This window comes from Lepidochelys kempii, chromosome 14, assembly GCF_965140265.1.
Source record: "Lepidochelys kempii isolate rLepKem1 chromosome 14, rLepKem1.hap2, whole genome shotgun sequence".
Lineage (NCBI taxonomy): Eukaryota > Metazoa > Chordata > Testudines > Cheloniidae > Lepidochelys > Lepidochelys kempii.
This window is the reverse complement of record NC_133269.1, coordinates 22,982,409-23,005,792: the sequence shown is the minus strand read 5'-3', so window position 1 is coordinate 23,005,792 and position 23,384 is coordinate 22,982,409. Positions and strand designations below refer to the sequence as shown.

General features: G+C 46.8%; 1 protein-coding gene across 1 annotated transcript in view; it reads left to right on the top strand.

Moving 5' to 3' along the window:
- NTN1 (netrin 1) overlaps nt 1-23,384 on the top strand; it is a 211,001-nt gene that overhangs the window by 123,699 nt on the left and 63,918 nt on the right. The window contains exons 4-5 of the mRNA XM_073310452.1: nt 2,699-2,848; nt 6,185-6,238. Of these exons, the coding sequence (XP_073166553.1) occupies nt 2,699-2,848; nt 6,185-6,238 (204 nt within the window). The remainder of the gene's footprint in view (nt 1-2,698; nt 2,849-6,184; nt 6,239-23,384) is intronic.

Sequence of the window (23,384 nt, the reverse complement as noted above, 5' to 3'; positions counted from 1 at the left end):
TCCTTGATAGCTGAGGAGCAGCTTAGCAGTTCCTGGCGGTTGGCTCTGCCCGCAGCTGGGCAGCAGGGGAATGGCAGAGACGGCAGAGACGAGGCAGCTGCCCCTCTGCAGGCTGCCCACTTGCTCCTCCCAGAACTCCAAGGGGAAAGATGGGGGAGGGAAGAAAGAGGCTGCGGGGAGGGGAAGGAGGAAACTGAAGAGGGGGAGAGAGACTTCAGGGCAGAATATGGAAGCCAGAGAGGGTGGTGGAGAGGGAGTTTGCTGGCAGGGAAAGGAGTGGGGGTGGAAGGAATTTGATGGGGAAGGTGGAATTTGAGGGAGGGGAGGGCATTTCAGAGGAGAGCTGGGGCATGGGGAATTTGAAGAAGAAAAAAGAAGCCAGAGGGGGGGAAAGCAAGAATTTGAGGGGGGGAGGATGCCGGAGGAGGGGCAGGGGGATTTTGTGAGGAGAGCGGAAGGGCAGCAGGAATTCAGGTCTGCAGAGTCAGCTTTGTGCCCCACTCTTTTCCCCCACCCAACCTTGGGCCCAAATGACTCCCCAACCTGTTACTGAAATGGAGAGGGGCAGTTCAGAGAAGATTTGCCTCGATGGTGTCAGGACAGGCTGGGGCGGTTCCAGGGCCAGTGTAGGGGGTGTGTGTGCAGGGTTAAGGGGTCTGTGGTCACTGCCTTCTTCTACTTGCCATGGCAGCTGGGGGCATTTCCAGGCTGCCACTGCCAGCGGATTCCGGGGGACAGCACCCCTCTATGCACTGGGGTGTGAGCCCTCCCTCTGGGACACTGTGCTCCATTCTGTACCCCATCCCAGGCAAGCCTGCCACACAGAGCAGGGGTAAGAGAGGAACAACAACATGTAGCAGGATGGAGGGACTGACTCCAGTACAGCTGAGGCGTTGACTATGTAACGTGTGGTTAAGAGATGACCGGTGTGTATGTGTATGGGGAGGGGGGTCTGGATGTCTAGATGTCTCAGAGGTGTTGTTCCAGTCAAGGACACTCCAGAATAGGCACAAACGAAGCACAGAAAATGGGGCTTTGGCAATGCGTTCGGTGAGACGAGTGGCATCGGGACAAACTGGAGGGAGTCACGAGGTTTCATGGAGCGAAGCTGCATGCACGGGATGGTCACTGGCTGTTCAAAAGGGGGCCATAGTGCAGATCGGAGCACAGAGTGTCCCAGAGAGACCTGGTCTCCCCTTGATGGGGTGAAGGGATACAGACTGCCACAATGGGGAACAGGGATGCACAAGAGGACCTCCTGGATGGGCCCTCTCAAGAGTCCATGATTAGCACCAGTGGGAGTTACATGCTCAAACTGATGCTAACAGGCTGGAGTCCTCAGGTGGAATTCAGCTGTATCACACACTCCCCTTCCCATACCCACTCAGTTCTGCTGGCCTTTGGGCATAGGAAGCAGGGACAGCCGTTGCCCTGCCCTCACCGAACGCCTAGGGTCGCTAGCAGCAAATGGGACACTCAAAGGGAGTGGGGTCTGTGCTTCTTAGGGGGATTGTGACTGGATCCTGCAGGAGAATGCTAGAGGAGGGAAGGAGAGCTCCTCACATCTTCCTCATCACTGCCCATCTCTGCGGGGCAGGCCACAATCGGGCCCTAAGTGTGTAGCATATGAAAAACAGGGAGGTTAATGAGCCTCTGAGCCTGTGTTCATGAAGCGCTGTGATGGTTACAATCCCTGATGCTTTTTACAAACAGCTGCACAGTAAGTGACGTGGGAAAGTAACGCAGTGTCATTTCAAGTGCAGATTTTGCATTCCCTTTCGCGCCCTTCACACCTGCACTCAAACCTCCATCCACCTGAAATGGAACCGTGGGACAAGCCAGGAAGCGGGTACCCCAGGCTGGGAAAAAAAGACCAGGGCATTTCCTTCCTACGCCCACAGTACCAGCTGCAGGGGGTGCTGGTCCGCAGGGACAGGGTGAAAGGCAAAGTAAGAAAAGTAGGTTCTTACATAAGAGGTGAAATGAATTCAGGGCCTTTCTGAAACCAAATAGTTTCCAGCTAAAACCCACCCGGCAGATGTGCAACTCCTCTCAGAAGTCGTTCTCCTCTGTTAATGAACTGGCCAATAGCACATGCGGTGTGACTTTGCAGTGACCCTGGCAGTGTAGATTCCTGAATCACCATGTTTATCTGCCTCTCCCTCTCCTGGCGCTCCCAGCCATGGGACCATCGTTCCCAACCCCAGAACTCCTGGAATTAATGCAACATCACAGGGTGGATGTCATCACAGCAATGCTCTAAAAGACCCCGGGCTACCTCGGCTGCTCAGATCGGGAGGCAGATAAAGCCTCCACTAAACACTGTCCACTTGGTTTGACATAACTAGGTGCATGTTTTGCTTTCAGAACGGTTTGCCTTCGCCATGTCCTCAGCAACTGCATTGTGGGCTTGTTCATCCCCTCTGACTTGCCTAGTGACTGTTTAAATCAACCTCTATAAATTGCCACCTTCGTTTCAGGTTGACGGGATTGCTGGCTACAGAAATGCAGTAGCGTTATATTGGACGGATGACTGTGGAAACCTTGTGGCAATCACTGCTGCTTCTGCCTAGTCCTGCAGCTCTAGTGTAATACTGTCTCATACCATAGGTGGCGCTCTTTGATATTGTTGCTAGATGACATTGTACATTTTCCCCCTCCCCCACTCTGACCCTTTTGTTGTGTGTTCCCCCCACAGCATGCGATTGCCATCCCGTGGGTGCAGCTGGCAAAACCTGTAATCAAACCACAGGTCAATGTCCCTGTAAAGATGGTGTGACTGGCATCACGTGCAATCGATGTGCCAAAGGCTACCAGCAAAGCCGATCTCCCATTGCCCCTTGCATAAGTACGTGGACCACTCTTTTTGAAGTCTGTAGCATAGTGGAATTAACCTTTAAAAAAGCCAACAGCAGCTCAGCCACTGAAACCCAAATGGGTTGAATGGTTACTAACACCAGATTTTACATGCTCAATTACCAGTGTTTAATTGAAAACACATTTGTGAACTCCTAGCTGGACAGATTGCATGCAGTGTGTGCATATATGCCGTAGATATATGCACAGATTACATGCATATCATTTGCCACACTGGTTAGGTTATGTGAGTGCAATCTAAAACCCACTTAATCAAACAGCTGGGTGCTTTAAAAAAGGGCTTGATTTTTGCTTTGCAAATACTTCTGTAATGCAAAGGGTGTCCTGAGTGTTTATTTCCTTTGAGATGCCACCACAATCCTGGTTCCTATGGCAAATTGCTCTGATGTTTTTCTTTCCTTGCCTTGTATTGTCAAGGCCCTTTGACTGAACCCAGCAGATTGCCTGGGTTCATTATTAACAGTTGCTGTCATCCTAAAAGCATATCGAAAGCAGCTGAGCGCTCTACAAGCACGCACACCCAGACTGTTAAATGGGACTGTACCCTCACATGATCCAGCCAGAAATGTGGAACATTTGACATTTTTATTTGTCTTTTAAAGTTTTTATTAATCTTCTGATTTAAAATACACTTTAAAAACAACAACAGCAACAAGCACCAGGCTGCATCCTCCTTTTTTTTCTCCCTTTGTAAAACCCCAGCCCCCTTTTTATACCCCCTTGCAAACCAATCTTAGGGAGAGCCACATCTGCACAGCTAGCCAGTGTGTTCTGTGTTTCAGTCGAATGCTAACCCCTAAGCTCTTCAATTGAACCATTCGCTGTGCTGCCTGTTGTCTTTGCTGTTGTTGGATAACTCTGTGCGTCTGTTATGTGCATATGGGTTGTTTCAGTCCCTCCTTCTCTACTTCTGTAACAGAAACCAAATGTCAAAATTCTAAACTTAAAAAGCAAAACAAAAAAATAAAACCACAGTAGTCTTGGAAAGCAGGAGGGGCAGTAGACAGCAGCCTTCCTTGCCTGCTAACTTCCTGGTGTTAAGACAAAAAGGAAGATGAAGGTTGAAAGAATCAAGTCTTTATCAGAGACCATGGGTCTATTTCAGCATTGTCTATTCCCAAGGTCTGGCTGAGATGATGACTGTTTCTAAGTATGGAGAGATACCCCTTTTCCACTTTTATTACTGAATCAAGTATGCATTCCATGGTGGGTTTTGGTCATTTGAGATTCATTCTTTCTCAAGTTGCAATGGGACAGCAGGAGCCAAAAGCAGATGCTTGTTTCCCAAGATGCCATAGTCTTGACACTCCAGTGTGTTTTGCAATGGATGTGTGCAAAGGTTTATCACTACCGTCCCCAACAGCCATGGTAAATCAGAGGGTAAGTTGATCCTTGCATCACCTCCTCTGGGTTGCATTGCACTACATAAAGACAGACAGAATTTCAACATTATCAAAGTGAGCACAATGAGGAGCATGTTCATGCCAACTCATGGAATCAGCCTGAGAGACAGTCAGGTTGCTGGAGTATCAGCCTGCTAGAATGCTAAGCTGCTCTCTAGTGGCTGGATGTCTGGCTTTGCATATTGCTGGCATTTTAAAGAACATCCAGGCACTCTGCTCTGCCTTTGACAGAAAATGTGATGGTGCGTGAAGGCTTTTAAGCACTTCCACAGGAGATTTTTTTTCCGTATTACTGGGTTTTAATTCTTTTTCATTGTAAAATATTGTTTTAAGGAACCCACACATTTTGGGGGTACATTTTGAATAATTTCAGAGCCGACGACTAGTTACAAATCCTGTTTCTATATGTATATATTGTCACGACAATTTACAATTAGTGAATATTCTTTACAATTGTGATCATGGGGAGGAAAGTGTATTTTACTTGCCCATCAGTAAAAATTTCTTGCCCCAGGGTAAGAGGACAACTAGAATTTTGCAGGGCCAATATATAATGAAATATACATATGCCAAATATATGCAGCCAAAACTGTTAAAACTTATATAAATTCTGCTCACAATGATCTCTGATTTTTTCAAGCACAGTTTCATCCTTAGAAAATGTCAACCAGCATAATAGATACTTTGAATGCAGAGCAATGGTTTTTGTACTAAGCATTTTTTTCATGACACAGACAGGGAGGAAGCAGGTAAAGTTTGACTAGAACAGGTTCCTCCATCTGTCTTTAACTTTCTGATTTAACTCTCTGATTTACCATTGCCTATATTTTCCCCATTCAAAATCCAGTAGACTTCCATCTTTCATAAAATTTACAGCCCATGTAACAAACAGGAATACACTTACGGCCAAATATCCAACACAAACATTTGTATGGTTTATACTGATTTCAGAGGGAGCCACACAAGTCATGAAGAGAAAGATTTCAAGCCTTAGTATGTATGCTGTTTTCCCCTGACTAAATTCTGCTCTCAGATTCACATGGAGGATTTCGACTCATATTCTCTTCTCCTATCAGGATTTTCGCATATGCACAGAAATCCCAGCACTTTGCTCTAAATATGTAAGTTTTCATTCCATGTGCACTGAGGGAAGAATAGATCATCCCACTGCACTTAGGATCATATCCTGCATTCCATCCTATTGACATCGCTGTGCTCAGTTAGAGTTGGTCATGCAGATCCAGGGCATTATAGGGCCTCAAATATGTATGAAAATACTTAAAATCCGGTGACTAGGAAATTAAAGCAGGGAACATTTCACTAGCAATAGAGGTATTTGTATTTCCTTCAAGATGTGAGATAAAATGTCTGTCCCACCAAGGAGATACAATAAGGTGCATACTTGACACATGGCATAGCCTACTGCACTGGAAATAAATGATTTGCAAAGATCACTTCCTGAAACATGCATCCACACAACAACTAAGCAGAAGAAGCAAACATTAGCATCGTTCTCTCTTTCAGTTTGTTTGACATTGGCTAGAATACGGTTAAAACTGGCTGCTGTAGCCCCAGGCCATATCTTGAATTAAGCACTTTTTCTTATTTATTTTAAAAAATAAAGAGATGAACTCCCAATTCCTATATTACACCCATCTGGGCAACACAAGCAGTTGTCAACCTGGGGCAGGTTCTGTATCTCGCACCATTGGCTCTCAAGTGTAACCCTTTGCTTTCTTACTGTGACACATGTAAGACTGTGCAAGCAACTCCCGTGCAGATGGAGTTAGTAAAAGCAAGTGGGATGTGTGCATAGCTCAGTCTTCTCCAGAGCTTGAAATAATGCCCACCCCCCCCTTTTTTATCCTTTCTCTTCCCCTCCTGTCTCTCGTTCTCCTGCACAGAGATTCCTGTTGCTCCACCCACCACTGCAGCCAGCAGCACAGAAGAACCTGCAGGTATGTTATTGTCCTTTCTTTTTTAATCCACTCCACTGACGGATGCACTGATGGAAAAGGGTTTCAGTGGGCAGAGGAGGGAGGCTTCCTGGATAGATAAGCAAGAGTAAAAGTCATTTTGGGGAGGAAGGCAGGGGAAATGGGAGGTTATCGCTCCACAAGTACCCCCTTGGTTCTGTTACCTGAACTGGAATAAACTAATACCAATTAAAGCCCAGAACGTGCTTGCAGAGAGAAGCTCCAAAATGCCTGTGCAGGTGGGCACTTCCGGGACCCTGCATCATGTGAATGCACAGACAGAAACGCAGGGAGACTTTTCGGAGGAGACACATTGTGACTGCATTGACTGGGTTTGTATGTATTTGCCAATGTATATGACGTTCTAGTCTGGGGTTGCCCAGAGGGGCGCCTGGAACTGAAACATAATGGCCAGACTGAGATAAGGACTAGAAGCCAAGCTTCACCTGCATGGTTACAAATCTTCTCTTGTCTAGGGACACTGGAACCACAGTGCCCAGCTCAATTGTTCTTCATCAGCAGGGCAAAAGTGATTGTCTTTTGCTTGCCCCAAACCCACGGGCAAGCCAGGATGGCACGTTCCCTCCTTACAGCCGATTAAGCCAGGGCGTATGGAAGGGCTTCCCTCCATAGTCAAAGAGCAGCTGGGCTAGGTTTGGGACAGAGATTCAGGGCAAGGTGCTGGCTTGGGCGGGGTGGGAGGGGCGTGGATAGATGTGCATGGACTTGCACCACTGCCCTCCACTGCCTTACACCCAACACTAGTAAGGGCTAGAGGATAATCACAATAGGAGTCTGAGCTGTAAAGCAGGATCATCTGGCTTCCAGCCCGTCTGTTGCAATGGAGTTCCAAGGGGCCATGGGATAACCGTGGAATATTTAGGTGGCTGTGGATTTGTTATAATGTCCAGATTGACAGCCTCAGTACAACGGCTCAGATCCAGGATAAACCCAAGTCTTTCTGAGACAGCCCAGGCACCTCATGACATGTGAACCCTCTTATTTTCCCATACATGCTCCTCCTCCTTGCACGAGAAACAAATACTTTTATACTGTGCAGATGTCGGTGCTGAAGACCCCAGAGCTGATTCTCCTCTCACTCACACCATCTTTACAACGGTGCAATCCCACTGACTACAATGGAGTTGCTCCTGATTAATACCAGCGTATGTCGTAGAAGAATGCCCACCCCTCACCCCTGCTCCTGTGTCACAAAGTGATTTGCCAGAGATTTATATATAGTTTCCTAACATGTCTCAACAGCAATCACAATGCAAGCAAGAGTCCCCCAGGAAAGTGGACATGGTAACTGATGATGTCCAAAGGCTTGTAGATTCCTGCAGTATTTGAACAGTACTGTCTCTGTGCGGGACTTCAGGAGCAGAGATTGTTTACTTTTGTCCCAGCAGTGTAGGAGGATTCATAAATTAGGGATTTTGTACTAAAAGTGATGGATGTCACCTTGACTTGAACTCAGAGTCCCTCACACTGTTCGGTGGCAGGACTTTTCACCCAGTGAACTTTCAGGCCAGTCACATTGCTCGGTACTTAGTAACCCTTCCCAGGACAGGGATATCTGGAAAGCGAAAGGGCGAAGGCTTTAGTTTTCAGTGTCATGGAAAGTTGAGCATGCTCAGTGTTTTCTTTAGCAGTGGCGCTTAAGCCTTTGCTCTCTTCCTCCTGTGTCATTCAGTCACAGCAGCAGCAACACTGAATTTCAACTTGTCTTGTTGGGTTGATTGGTGGCCCGGATTAAAGAGGGGAAATCTGTTGCTCAGGGCAAGAAATATCTGAGGGCCTGGAGTCTGTAACTCTCGTCGGTGCCTCATGAAAACTGTTCACTGAACTGCAGTCTCCCTGGCCCAGGTACGAAGTATGAATCTGTGCAGAAACAAATTTCCCCCAAACTGCATGCAACTTAACCTGGGTTTGGGGTTGAGAGCTTGCACTGACATTAGGTCAGTTTGTTAGCTGTTGTCTTTTAAGGTCAGCAAATTCGTACATGAGATGAGAAGAGATTCATGAGTGTTTCAACAGTAAATAAAGCAGTGGTAAGAAGGATTAGCAACAGAGGCAGTTGTGAAGAATTGGAACAACTAAGTTGAAAACACTGGATGTTTGGGTCTTTGTTCCACATTTCACAACCACAAATCTAAACATTCCTTGTTACAGCTCCAGCCTGTTTTCTTTTGTCTTATTGTCTTTCACTGGGAAGAGCTATTGCTCCCTTTCCTCCTTAGGCTGTCATGGTGCACCTCTGAGCAATTATCTTCTCAGACTCTCAGAGTTCCTCCAGAAGGTTATTTTCCAACTTTTCTTCGTCTTTGCTGCTTTGTTATGAGTTTCTCTAAGTTTGCAAATACCCCATTCTTGTGCAAAGTCCCCAGTACTAAACATGCTTCCCTGATTGAAGCCTCTCACTGATACTGAACAGAGGTAATAGTTCCTTCCTAGGGACATGACTGTTCTCAGTGGAAATGCATATGTAGCCTTTTATTTTATTTAAAGCAAATTTTGTACTGGGGTGTTATACCACTGTAGGTTCAGCTCTGGTGGCTACAGTTTCAAACTCAGTAGAGTGAAAGTCACCTCTGCTACTTGCTTCAGATGTAGAGTCTCTAGGAACACACAAAGTCCAAGGGAAGTGACCACACAGTATAGGATTATAGAAGTATAAGATGGATCAGTAGTTAGAAGAGATCATTAGGTTTTTGGTATATAAGTAAGTAGGGCTGAAACACAAGGCCTATAGGCTGAGGCCTGTAAGATTTTAGTTTAGCCATACTAGGCCACAGAGTTAAGAAATGCTTGACATAAGTAAGTGACCAAAGAATGACCCTATGCCACCAGTTTATGGGAAAACATGTACCAATCGGTGATATTGCGAAAAATTAACTCATGTGGCCTTACCAAGGTTTCTGACAGTGATAAAATGGACTGGATTCAAAATAAGGATAAGAGCGCTGTATTTTACATTGGCATTTCTCTTTGTAATGTATTTGTTTTCGAAGTTTAACCAGTAACTGTGGCAGTGGTTTCAGACAATCTATATTTAGAGAAAGAAAGCAACTTGAGACTGATCATGGATAACCATCCTGCAGTTCAGCACTGGTGAGAAAGTGAGCATCACAAACGGAGAGGAGATGAATAAGACGTACGATGCTGTTTATTTGTTTAGCTGTCCAGATAAAAAGCCTCTGGTTATCCCTTTGCCCCCAGTAGTGTGCTATGAAATCCTGGAGAAAAATGACCCTTTCTAGGACCTTTGAAATGTTGTACAATTTTTCATCTGTTGCAGTGTAAAGATTAAAAGCTGTCAGCTGTCTGATAGCAGCCAAACCGTCTAGACGCATCCAGGCAGAGTGCATCTGCTTGTGTTGTTGAGTGTTCCAGGTACAACTGGGCAGAGAGCACCTGCTGAGCTGCTAATCATTGCAGGTGCATAGAGGTGGAGCACGCTTGCTGGGCTGCTGCTAAAATGAATGATACGTCTCAAGGCAAAACACACCAGTCAAAGCTATCAAATGCATCAGTTACTTCCAGGGGCAGTACAACTGCTGTGCTGCTGAATGCACAATATCAGGTATATCCAAAAACCCTAATGATTTCCATGGGATGCTAATGAGTGACAGCAGTGCAACAGGTGCCAGGGGGAACAGGATCTAAAGGGCTAATCTGGAAATATGCTTGTGACAATCTGGTTGGAATGCTAAGGGAAAGTTTGTCCCATTGCTCTCTCTTGACAGGAAAGCAAATTGCCAAAGGAGCTAAAGCCAAAGCCCTCGCTGGTGCTGTATGTTAAGCCTCCTTTGGGGTGCGATACATATGATGAAGGTGCTGAGGGACATCTCGGCTGTTCTTGAAATGTGTGGGAATGTACAAGAACCCAATCTCAGTCTGGGGGACTCCCAAAAGGTCTCAGATTAAGAGGAGTACATAAATGTACATCAATGTGCAGCGAAGGGGCTAATCCTGCCAGTATGCCAGTGGGGGTTTGACAGCAAGTCCATTAGGAGATTTCGCAGGCTGCAGTTTGTAGTAAAACCGAGTCGGCTCCATCAGACAATGGTAAATTCCAGCATAAGGTCTGGCTCAGACCCGGATAGAGCAAGGCAGATGGAACATTAAATTTGATGCTCACAGGGTGGAACTAGCATGCTGTCTCGAGGCCAGGGAACAGTATGGTTTTTATGTTATGCGTCGGGGCCCTCTCACAGCCACGTCCCAATACACTGCAGTGTGATCAATGTCATACCAAAACACTGGTACGTGTATCACAGGCCATGCCAATGAATATGGATATTCTGTAGCCACGGAGATGCATATGTGGACTCTGCTGGGTTGGGAGTGCTGGAGGCTGATATCCTCCCCAGCCCCTGGCAGCAGTGATACAAGCTTGGCCCACCCCAATATTCCACTGCCCCTTCTTCCCCACCAGTGTACCACAGTCCTGCCCTGGGTTGGGGGCTCAGAGGGCGATTCAGTCTGCACGGGTTCCCCAGTATTTGCCCTGAATTACCGAGACAGTCAGTTAGTGTCCCACGTCATGGTGCATTTGATACCATTGACACTTGCCCTCTTGGAACTGAACTTACACCAACAATTCTTTTCACACGGTCATCTGAGCAGCCAGCAGATCAGCTGGGCAGGTCTCACCCGGTTGCCTGAGCTGTGTCCAAGGCACCTGTTGGCCTGATTCTGATCTCCCTTGGGCTTTACACTGATGTTACCTTCCTGGCATCAGTGTAAATGATCAGTGCACTGGTGTAAATGAGAGCAGACTCAGGCCCTAGAACTGAAAGTGAGCTACTTTCAGCCAGGACACTGGGGACTTGTTACAGATAGATCAACACGTATGTTACAAAACTGGTTGGGTTGGGTGGTATTTTGTTACAGCTGGTTCACATGACCGTCCCTGGCATCGCCCACGCTGGGAACACATGCAGTGATGGCTTGGGGTGATGCAAGGGCCTGGATTCTGCAAGTCTTTGTGTGGTGTGCAGAAGCTAGCTCGAGGTGGAGGATGAAAGGAGGCTACGCTCAGGCATGAGTTATAGTATGCAAGGTGCAGCCGGCTGCACTGAGCTGTGGTAAGTGTTTAGCAAGAGCAAAGGCTAACAGGAAGCATAAAGGGTGAAGAACGGGTGTGTCTGAGATGACACTAGCCATAGCATGATCGTCTTGCTACTGAGGTGCCTAGCAATGCTCTCCCCATTCAGGCCCCATTCCTGCCCGGTTGCAATGAAGCAGCACACATTCATGCAGGCTCTCAGACTTTTACGTATGCCCAAATACATGCCACATTCCGTACCTTTGCTGCACAGGCTCAAGCTTAAGGGGCTATATACCAGTATATTGAATTTGTTGTTGCTGCATTGCCATCTGCTGATGTCTGTCCCTTGTCGTGGCGGGGCAGGTTGTGTGCTCTAATGATCCCCAGAGCCTGTGTCGCTGGGGGCTTTTTGCTCCTGGCAGGTTCAACCATGCTGGTTTGGTCTGTGGGGGAGGGGCCAGACAAAACAGACACCCTGGTCCTCCACGTTGGTGGTTAGGCACAGGGCTAACAATCCTGTCCCGTAAAAAACGAAATATGTTAAGGAAACAGTGTTGGAGAGATCGACCATTACTGTGCTCGATGGCCTTCAGAAGTCAATGATCCATATGACTGCCAGTGGTGACAGCCAAAAGGAAGCCACTGGCATGAAGACTGAAGTGCTCAACACCAAGACAAAAACCAAACTTGGTTTTTGGAATGTACGGACAATGTACGAAGCAGGGAAATTAGCTCAGGTCACAGCAGAGATGAGACGCTACAGCTTACATATCCTGGGTGTCAGTGATAGCAGATGGACAGGATCAGTGAGATTAACAACAGCCTTCAGAGAAACTTTTCTGTATTCTGGACGGGATGGTGGACAACACCATGAGGGTGTTGCCATCCTTTTGAAGAAGTGAGTGGAGCAGTCTCTGCTTGAATGGACGTCCATCAGCAGCAGACTTATGAGAGCCAGACTGAAAGGGAAACACAATAATATCACCCTGATTCAGTGCTATGGTCCGATAAATGACAGTGATAAAGAAGCAAAGGACAAATTTTACCTTACATTAGGTGGAGTTAGAGAGAGTACCATGCCACGACCTAACTATCGTCATGGGAGACCTGAATGCCAAGGTCAGTAAGGACAACACAAACAATGACAGAGCAATGGGAAGACATGGGTGTGGCACCATGAATGAAAATGGAGAGAGACTTGTGATTTCTGCAGTATGAATGACGTAGTCATCAGCGGAACCCTTTTTCAACATTGTGAAATTCACAAGCTGACATGGTGTTCTCCAAATGTCAGAGATAAGAACCAGATTGACCATATGATGATCAATGGCAAATAGCGATGCTCACTGACAGATGTGAACGTGAGAAGGGGAGCAGATGCTGGCAGCAACCACCACCTTGTGACAGCCTCCATCAAGCTAAAACTGAGAAGTGTGGGTCCACCAAACAAGGGCCATAGACATTATCACATTGACAAGCTAAAGTCCCCTGAAATACAGAAAGCCTTCATTCTGTATTTAAACAACAGGTTTCAGGCACTTGCAGACCTTGATAAAGAGGAGGGGAATGGAGATGAGGAGATCAACAAGAAGTGGGACAAAGTAACAACAATCTATAAACAAAGCAGTGAAGCCTGTCTAGGCTACAGGCAGAAGAGAAGAAAGGAGTGGATTACATCCCGTACATGGATGTAGAAACTAGACGAGCCCTGAAGAAAAAAGTTTTAGACACAAAATCCCAGAAGCTAAAGGACAAATATCATGAGTGGTATAGCAAGGCATATGGGGAGGTCAAATGCCTTGTGAGAGCGGACAAATGACATTATATTGATAATCTGACAACACAAGCAGAAGATACAGCTGCTCATGATGAACAAGGGAACATTTACAAAATGACACGGCTTATCAGTGGTAAACAACAGACACCAACAAACACCCTCATGAGGGACAAACAAGGCCACTTACTGACAACAGAAAAAGAACAAGAAATGCACAGAGCACTTCAAAGAATTGCTGAACAGAGAGCCACCTAAAGAGGAAGCAAACATCCGGGAAGCAGAAGAAGATCTTGATATCAACACAGACACACCAACTAAGGAAAAGACCGTTCAAGCCCTCAAATCCTTAAAAAATGGGAAAGCTCCTAGCAAGGATTATTTGAATGCAGAATTGTTCAAGGTAAATCCTGAGTTAGCAGCATCTATCCTGGCCCCTCTATTTATAGCAGTCTGGGAAAGGGAAAAAGTGCCAGATGAGTGGACCAATGTGAGTGGACGGGGGGGGCCCTGTGGCTGGGCTCTGAGGGGAAAGGGGTTTGGATATCTGGGCAAGGGGGGGACCCCATGGCTGGGCTATGGTGGGGAGGGGGTGCGGGTATCTGGGCCGGGATGGGGGGGGAGCATGGTTGGGCTCTGGGGGGAAAGGATGAGTGGACCAATGCGGTTATAGTGAAGATACCAAAGAAAGGGACTCTCAGCAATTGTAATAACTGGCTTGGTATCACACTTTTATCTGTGCCAAGCAAGGTATCATGTAAGATCATAGTCCAGCGTATATCAGAGACAGTTGCTAGCGTTCTCAGAAAAGAGCAAGCCAGTTTTCGGAAAGGTCGTGGATGCAGAGACCAGAACTTCATTCTATGATACATAATAGAACAATGAATAGAATGGCAACGGCAACTCTACCTAAACTTCATAGACTTTGAGAAGGCTTTTGATAGCATTCACAGGACCAGCCTATGGCACATTCTGGGGGCATATGGAATCCCGCTCCATATAATCAACATCATAGAAAGCTTTTATTTCAACTTTACATGCAGTGTTGATCACAGTGAGCTCGGTTTTGAAGTCAAACAGGCGTACGTCAGGGGTGTGTCATGTCTGCAATTCTCTTTAACATTGCGATCGACTGTAATTTGGCATACAACAGAAGACATGCCAAGAGGCATGAAATGGACACCCTTCTCATCCCTTGAAGACCTGGACTTCACGGATGATCTCGCTCTCCTATCACATACCCAACACCATATACAAGAAAAAAAACTCGATTCAACACATTCAGCCAGCAAATTGGACTGAAAATCAACTGCAATAAGACAGATATCTCGACCTTTAATATTGCCTCACCATCACCAGTATGGTTGGAGGATTATGTTCTCACCATGTTGAAACATTCACATAATTGGGCAGCACCATCAGCCAGGATGGTGGAATAAACCAGCACATCTGGAACAGAATCAATAAAGGCAGGAACACCTTCAGGAGCTTAAATACAGACTGGAAATCATCAAAATACAACACCAAAACCAAACTCAAGATTTATCAGAGCTGCGTACTTTTATAGTGCAGAATGCTGGGGAATGAGAAAGTATGACATGTCCAAATTGTCTTCATTCCATAAAACTTGCCTCAGAAAAATCCTCTGTATCTTTTGACTCAGAACAATCTCAAACCAAGACCTATTCACACAGTGCAGCCAAGAAGATATGAGCACCATCATTACCAGGAGGCATGTGCTTCAGATAGAAACTGATTCCATCACCAGAATAGCAATAAGATGGACACCTGAAGGCAAGCCAAAATGAGGCACCCGAAAACAACATGGAAGAGAGCTGTGGAAGCTGAGCTGAAAAACCTGGGGCACAGCTCGGGAACCATTGGAAGACTTGCCAGAAATGGATAGGAGCAGAGGAGCGGAGGAGCTTCGTCGCTGCCCTAACCGCCAGAGGCGTAATGGGAACATGATGATGATGAGCATTGCACAAGGAACTGGTTCAGTCCAGGTCTCTGTGTGCAGATTGCCTACACTCTGTTCCAATACATTCCTCATCGGTCACCTCACCCGTCAGCTCATCTCTAAACATGATCCTTAGCCTGGGGATTACTTGCAAGCACCTTAAAGCCCAAGGATTCGGTATCAGAAATTCAAGTTATTCAGTTAGTTTTGATTGGACATACAGGTCACCAGGTGTCTCTTTGACCTCTGATTGGATGAGTGTAGCTCTTGGGATTGGGTCTCTGCTGCGAATATTCATCTTTATGAGCCTCAAATTTGCTTTCTGAAAATGCTCACTCTCTCCCTCATGGCCATTCTTCCTGCCAGTAAACTCAACCTCTCAAATCTTCACAGGGAGTGAATGCAAAGGGGATACACATGCAGCCCCAATGAATCCAGGCTGGGTGGATATTTCTTGCACTCTTTGCCGGTCTCTGTCAGACAGCACTCCCGTTTAAAGGGGCATAATAGACTGTTATTCTCCACCTGTGTTTCAGGTGACTACACAGTGCCGAGTGTCTGCAGGTGACATGCCTCCCCAATCCGAGTGCTGATTTCAAAGTCAGGAGAAAATCAGAGAGAAAACAGCTCTTTTTGTAAAGTCAAGAGTCAGCTGCAATGACCTGGCCAAATTCCAACTCGGGTAATTGTAGCTGACTACCCGAAATTCCTCTTGCCACATTGATTGGATACAGTATTCTTCACACCCTGCCCTGAGTTGTTCCACAGAGGCAAGGTGTGGGAGGTAATATCTTTTACTGGTCCAATTTCTGTGGTGAAAGAGACAAGCTTTCAACCAACAGAAGTTCGTCTCTGGGTGTAAGCCCTGTGGGAGGGCACCGGTGGCAAGACTGCCTGCTCCCATGCCTCCTGGGAAAATCATCCTGGAGCACAGATTGGTGCTCCAGCCAGGGTGAATTGAACCCAGAGCCTCAAAACACTGGACATTTAAAGCCCTCTATCCGTGCTCATCACCCCTATTAGCATTGCTGTGCAGTTACCCAGCTGCAGTGCTTAATTTGTGCCAGGGCTTGCCAGGGCTGAATCTGGCACCTCTAGGCTTGGGCGTGCGTAGCCCCAGCACCTCTGGGCTTCGGAGTGCGTAGCCCTGGCACCTCTGGGCTTACTGCATCACTTAGGAAGGTAAAAAAATTGCTTGAGCCCCGGCCCCTCTTTCATTACAAATTAAGCACCGCACAGCTGCCCTGTTTAGCCTGCATTTCAGTGACAGGTGAAGTGATCCTTGTGTATAACACTCTGAGGGATTTTGAAATGAAAGGCCCCATGGGAATATAGCTGAGCATTTGTTATTACTCATTGTTTCACTGATGTCCACAGTGTCATTATCCAGTGCCTGTAGCCATGTGCATCTTGCACAGAGAGATGGCTCTAACTACAGTTTATTTCGTGAGCTAACTTGTATGTGGATTATTGTTACTTTTCTGAGCTTTAATAAAATAAATATTTTTTAAAAAAAATCTATATTGGGCAAAGTACTTAAAGTTAAGCACATGTTTAAGTGCTTTGTTGATTGAGGGCTAAAGCAGGAAAGGAAATTCTTATTTTCGGACTGCTAGAAGAGTGTTACAAACAGACTGGAGAGCAAACCAAGAATCCCAACAATCTGGGAACTATGAAAAACGACTCAGCGGTGTCTTTTGGATTCCTTTATTGTTTGAAATTAGGATTTCCTTGTTCCCCTGCCTGGATCAGTTACAATGGAACAATCCATCTTTTCAGAAGCTGATCATAGCACAAGGCACCCTCTCTTTAAAAGCACAAGGAAGGTTCAGCCAAATTGAGCAATCTGATTGGCTGGGCATGCCCGAGCGCCTGATAATAATTCTTTTATAACAATTTTTATTGGACTTTTTAAGCACCACTTCAGCTGGGGAGCTTGAACCTTCCATATATTATTCCTTCCGTTTCATTATCTGGCCAAAGCGTCAGACAGCTCTGGATCTCGGCGCCGTTTAGATTCCACCGCTGCACACATCCTCCGAGGCAGCCTGCTGAAATCCACAGCATTTCCTAGACAATCTGTAAGTCAGCGTCTTTGCAGGCTGCTGCTCCAGGAGAAGTAGCCAGGGCTCCTGTGGTACGGCTGCAAAGGGCCACTCAACTTGAAATCCAGAGAGAAATCTAGGGGGAGGTTTTCTGAAACCAGCTCCTGGAATGATGCTTCCTTTAATTTGGTTTGTAGCTAAAACTGGCAGAAAGTGGCTTCCTAGCCAACAACTGAATTAGTGTCTCCAAGGAAAGAAGACTTAAAGAGCTTGGCTTGTTTAGCCTAACAAAGGAAGGCTGAGGGGAGATATGATTGCTCTTTATAAATACATCAGAGGGATAAATACCAGGGAGTGGGAGAAGTTATTTAAGTTAACAGCCAGTGTTGGCACAAGATCAAATGGATATAAACTGGCCATCAAGTTTTCAAATTTACGCTTGAAATTAGGCAAAGGTTTCTAAACATCGGAGGAGTGAAGTCCTGGAACAGCCTCCCAAGGGGAGCAGTGGGGGGCAAAAAACCTAACTGGCTTCAAGACTGAGCTTGATAAGTTTATGGAGGGGCTGGTATGATGAGGTTGCCTACAGTGGCATGCAGCACATCCCTGACTGCTATTTGCAAATATCTCCAATATTCAGCGCTGGGACTCTAGGGATGGAGGGCTCTGAGTTACTACAGTGTATTCTTTCCCAAGTGTCTTCCTGGCGGGGCTTGCCCACACAACATATTTGAGATTGCGAAAGAATTTCCCCCCCCCCGTCAGGTTGGCAGAGAGGCACTGGGGGTTTGCATCGTCCTTTGCAGCATGGGGCACGGGTCACTTACTGGTTTGAACTAGAGCAAATGGTGGATTCGCTGTACTTTGAAGTCTTTCAATCAAGATTGGAGGACTTCAGTAACTCATCCAGAGGTTAGGGGTCTCTAACAGGAGTGGGTGGGTGAGGTTCTGTGGCCTGCGATGTGCAGGAGATCAGACTAGATGATCACGATGGTCTCTTCTGGCCTTAAAGTCTCTGAGGATCTAAGGTACAGTTGGGCTAGTCTCAAAAGAGGATGGGCCAAATTCAGCTCTGGTGTAAGTTGGCAAAACAAGATTGACTTCAGTGGGGTTGCAGAATGTTCTGTTTGTCCCTAACAGTTCTGGATCAGTTTGGTAAAGCAGCTCAAATTCCATTGCTCGTACGAGCTGTGTGCACACTCTGTCACCCTCTAGGGTCTGCTGCACAGGCCAGAATATCTGGGGATTTTTGTTGCTGCCTGCTGCTAGCCAGGACAGAAATGAGCACAGCCTTTCCTGGCATCCCATCCTATCTGCAACATGGAAGGTCCAGACAGAGGCACAGTAAAGGAGAAAAACAATGAGGCGTGAGGGAAGTTTTACAAAGCTGGAGCAAAGCTGCCAGTCAGTTCTTCTGTTATCTGAATCTGGCCCAGATTGTCTTGGAAACAATTATCTTAGGTGGATGATTTCAACTAGTAAGTTTACCTAAATAAATAAATACAGGTGATTTGGGGTCATATGCAGCCTTGAATGACTTCCCACTGGAAATAGGTCTAGCAAATTCCACGTCTAGATCTGAACTTTCCCAAAAGGTGACTGGCTCCAGGGTTTGGGTTTGGCCCTCTGATTTCCTACCGCTAAGGAAGAGGTGGGATTTAGAGCAGTGAATATAAAAGATAGTCTTTACTGAGGCTGCTGACCCTGTGGATCTCTGACTGTCTTGCAAGCTGACCCACACACACTGGGCTGCCTCCATAGGATCTTCCTAAATCCTGGCCTAGACTCGTCAGCCATGGAATGCTCTATGCAGCTGTTAGAGAAATAGGAGCCAGCTGCAAAGTTAGGCTCCAGATCCAAATGTTCCCTCTGTTTGGGGAGGATCCAATATGGAGTTTGAATCAGGCCCAGCTGGAGTTCCTGTAGTGTGCAGCCAGGATTGATATCTTCCGGAATCAGCTCCTGAGATGTGAGGCAGACAGCTGCTCTCTGTGTTGGAACAATTTGAAATCGATTCGAGGGGAGGAAAAAACCAAACTCCTGCAAGCTGGGAGAGCCTTTTGAGACAGTTCCTATTACTAAGCCTCAGTTGGAAAAAAACACAAGCACGAGCTGTGGCTCCAGTCTGGGCAAACAGAAACTTTATAAGAAATATTAGAAAACATTCATTTAAAAACATCATTTCTCCAGGAGGGAAAACTCTCTTTCCAGCTCACATGCTGAGCTGATCCACCCAGCAGCCTTATCGACGGTTTTGTATTTGTCCTTAAAGCGACTCCAAAATAAAGATCAGCGCAGGACTCTGATACAGGAGTTGCCAGTTGCAAGGACGGGCAGAGTATGGGAGCCAAAGGCTTGATACTGCATGGTGCTGAGCACCCTCAACTCCCACTGACTTATGTGACAGATCAGGAGGGTTAGCACTTCTTGAGAGGGGCTCTGCACACCACAGGATTGGGCCCCTCATGTTCATCCAGAGACTCAGATCACTTTCTGTCGTACTTGGAAAAGCATAGGCAGCACTCCCCTAGCCAAGCAGAAACCCACTTTACACTATTATTTCGGTCTCCGCCTGCAAAATGTTCACTGCTTCTCTGAACCTCTTGGGTCTGTAAGTTTCAGCTGGAGCTGACTTTGCTGATACTTCCTGCCTGCAGTGGGCCCAGAAAACAAGAGAAACAGCCTCTCTCATGGTGTTCTAGCACCCCGGCCTCTGGGTCTGGCCAGGACCAGGAAGCCCGAAAGAAATACCGTTCAAAAGGGAGACAGCAGCAGCATCAAGTGACCAAACTATTTCTGAACCTAAACTAAAAAAATCAACAACTAACTAACATGCCAGGTTCCAGTCTGGATGAAGGTCAGAGGGGTTTAATTTCATCTGCCTGTTCTCCATTGCAGATCAGCATTGCAGAGACGTACCAGCCGCCATTGCTCCCAAACAATCCAGAATGGCAAGAGAGATTAGGGGGCTTCCACAGGAAGCCGACAATGTTCTCCACCTGCGCAGACGTACATGCCCTGTGGCCGGAAAGGCTCTAGGGCAGAAAGTTAAATGGACGTTTCCATAGTGTTGAGCACAGCTTAATGGGGAGCGTGTCTTAAGGCAACCTCCACTCGCATTCATGAGCATTCATAGGCACACGATCCTCCCATTCACAGTCACATAACTCCCCTGGCAGTAACTGCAGCAATTGCCTACATGGCAAAGTGCCATTAGGAAAGGGTTTAATGTCTTGTTAGGATCTTCTAGTACGGTTTAGCATCTGGCAACAAGTGGCCAGCGCTATGGGACCTCCCTGCTCTGTAAGTAACATCAGCAAGGGGTGCAAGGAACACAGAGTACAGTTTGGAAGCTGATGATCTATGGAATTCCACTGAGCCCCTCCAGAACTTAGGGCCCAAACCAAAACACAGATATCCAAGCACCCCAGACTTGGGGATAGTCTGGGTCTGGATCTAAACTTTGAAACTTGGGCCCATTCTCGATCAATTACCTAAATCATTGGACCCACTCTTACTCCTGGAGACATCAGTGGCAACCTCCCATTAACTTCAGTGGAGTTCAGCCCCTAGAGGCAATGTGGTGGCTAGACTTTGTTGGGCTGATAATAATGTCTGCAGTCATGTGCTGAGATAAGGGCACTCAAATCTGACTGGGAGGGGCAATCAGCTGGTCACTGCAGAGGTTAGGAGACAATCCCACACCCTCCTGTTCAACCTACACAATGGTGCAGGCCCATGAAGGGAAGGATGAGAGGGGCCCACCTTTCTCTGAAGTGTAACATATTATCTGCTGCTGAAGGCATGATACTTCACTTGATATTAGTGGGAGAAACCCATGGACCAGATTCTGATCTCTTTTATACCAATGTAAATCTGCAGTAACTCCAGGGACATCAGCGTATTAGTCCTCTCTACAGTACAACGTTTATCGGACTTTGTCACCAATTAGTGACAGCGTTGGCTTGGAGTGTCGTTTGTGCCTATACACCGAGTGGTTAATACTCAGTAGCATGGCAGTATGCCACCCTGGTGGGAAGCATATGTTTATCTTCCAGGAACCGCTTTGAAATACTGTTTTTTAGCAGTGCAGACAGCAATGTCTGATGGTGCAGGAAGGATTCAGATTCTAACTCAGACAGGAAACCCTAACTCTGTGTAACTGGTTTGACTGGCTCTTCTTCCTCCCTGCTCTGTGTGCACTAGGACACCATCCAGGGTGCATTGGCATTTCTTGGGCATGTCCCTGGGATACTCTGCTCCAAATGTAGGGCTGGAAAAGGACCTTGAGAGGTCATCAAGTCCAGCCCCCCGCACTGAGGCAGAAGCAAGTAAATCTAGACCATCCCTGACAGGTGTTTGTCCAACCTGTTCTTTAAAACCTCCAATGATGGGGATTTCACAGCCTCCCTTGGGAGCCTGTTCCAGAGCTTAGCTACCCTTAGAGTTAGAAAGATTTTCCTAATATGTAACCTAATTCTCCCTTGCTGCAGATTAAGCCCATTACTGCTTGTCTGTCAGGAGTCAGGGCCTGCATCAGAGCTTGTCTTCAGGCAACCGCATCACTGCAGCTGGCCTGCAGCAGGCAGCTGGATTGGCCACCCCACCGGAGGGCCAGCAGGCTGGCTCTTAAGCCAGCCAGCCAGCAGCAGCAGCTCACTGGCTTTGCCATGCTCATGCCCACCACTGCCCCTGCTCCTGTCTTACCTTGTTTCTGCTGCTACTGCCTTACACCCATCCTTGCCTCGGTCCTGCCCCTGCCTTGAACCCCTCCTTGCCTGCTCCCCTGCTCCCTCCAGTTCCAGACCTCTGGCTTGACCCTGGGCTCCAGCTTCTGACTTTCGACTCCAGCTTGACCCTGAGCTCTGATAGCCAGTTCCTGATCTCCAGCTTGCCCCATGGCTCTGGCTACCGACTACTGACTCTAGCTTGAACTTAGTCTCTGGTTCCAAAGCTTGGGTCCCAATGCCTGCTCTGACCACTAAGTTAGACTGTCCTCATCCCAATTGCCCAACATTGTACAACCTTCGGTGGACACGGAGAACAGCTGATCCCCATCCTCTTTAGAACTGCCCTTCACATATTTGAAGACTGTGATCAGGTCCCCCCTCAGTCTTCGTTTCTCAAGACTAAACATGCCCAGTTGTTTTAACCTTTCTCACAGGTCAGGTTTTCTAAACCCTTTATCACTTCTGTTGTTCTCTTCTGGACTCTCCAATTTGTCCACACCTCTCCTAACGTGTGGCACCCAGAACTGGACACACTACTCCAGCTGAGGCCTCACCAGTGCCGAATAGAGTGGGACAGCTACCTGCCATGTCTTGCATACAACACTCTTGTTAATACACCCCAGAATGATGTTAGCCTTTTTTGCAACTGCATCACATTCTAGACTCATAATAAATGTGTGATCCATTATAATCCACCAATCCTTTTCAGCAATACTATCACCTTGCCAGCTATTCCCATTTTGTAGTTGTACATTTGATTTTTCCTTCCTAAGTGAAGTACTTTGCACTTATCTATTGAATTTCATCCTATTGATTTCAGACCAGTTCTCCAATTTGTCAAGGTTGTTTTGAATTCTAATCCTGTCTTCCAAAGTGTTTGCAACCCCACCCAGCTTGTTGTCATCTGCAAATTTTATAAGCATATTATCCACTCAAATAGCCAAGTTATTAATAAAAATATTGAATCGTACCAGATCCAGGACGGACCCCTGCAGGCCCCCACTAGATACGTCCTCACAGTTTGACAGTGAACCATTGATAACTAGTCTTTGAGTCTGGTCTTTCAACCAGTTGTGCACCCACCTTATAGTAATTTCATCTAGACCACATTTCCCTAGTTTTTTTAAGAGAATGTCAAGTGGGACTTGCACTGATACCAACCTGGATGAGTCAACGTGACAGACACAGCTAGGATGGCAGTAACACAGCTGGTTGGACACAGACTGAGCCAGGTGACCTGTAACTGGTTAAAGTGATGATCCTTCTAACTGGTTACACAGCCGTAGCTGAAAGTCGGAGCCTGGGCAGAGCATTACACATTGTCCATGGCTGAGAATCCGGCCCTGTCTCCCTATGTTTGCATTAGCTGCTGTCAGCTCCTGCCAGCCCCTGCCTTCTATCAGCTTGGATCAAATTCTCCCATTGAAGTCAATGGGGGTTTGGGCTGAGGAAAGACTGGATTTGGCTCCTTTTAGCTCTTTCTTCTCTGATCAACAATTATTTCTGGATAAAGGAGCAGGCGATTTACCCCTGGGAGAGCCCAAGGCGTGTGAGCAACCTGGACTG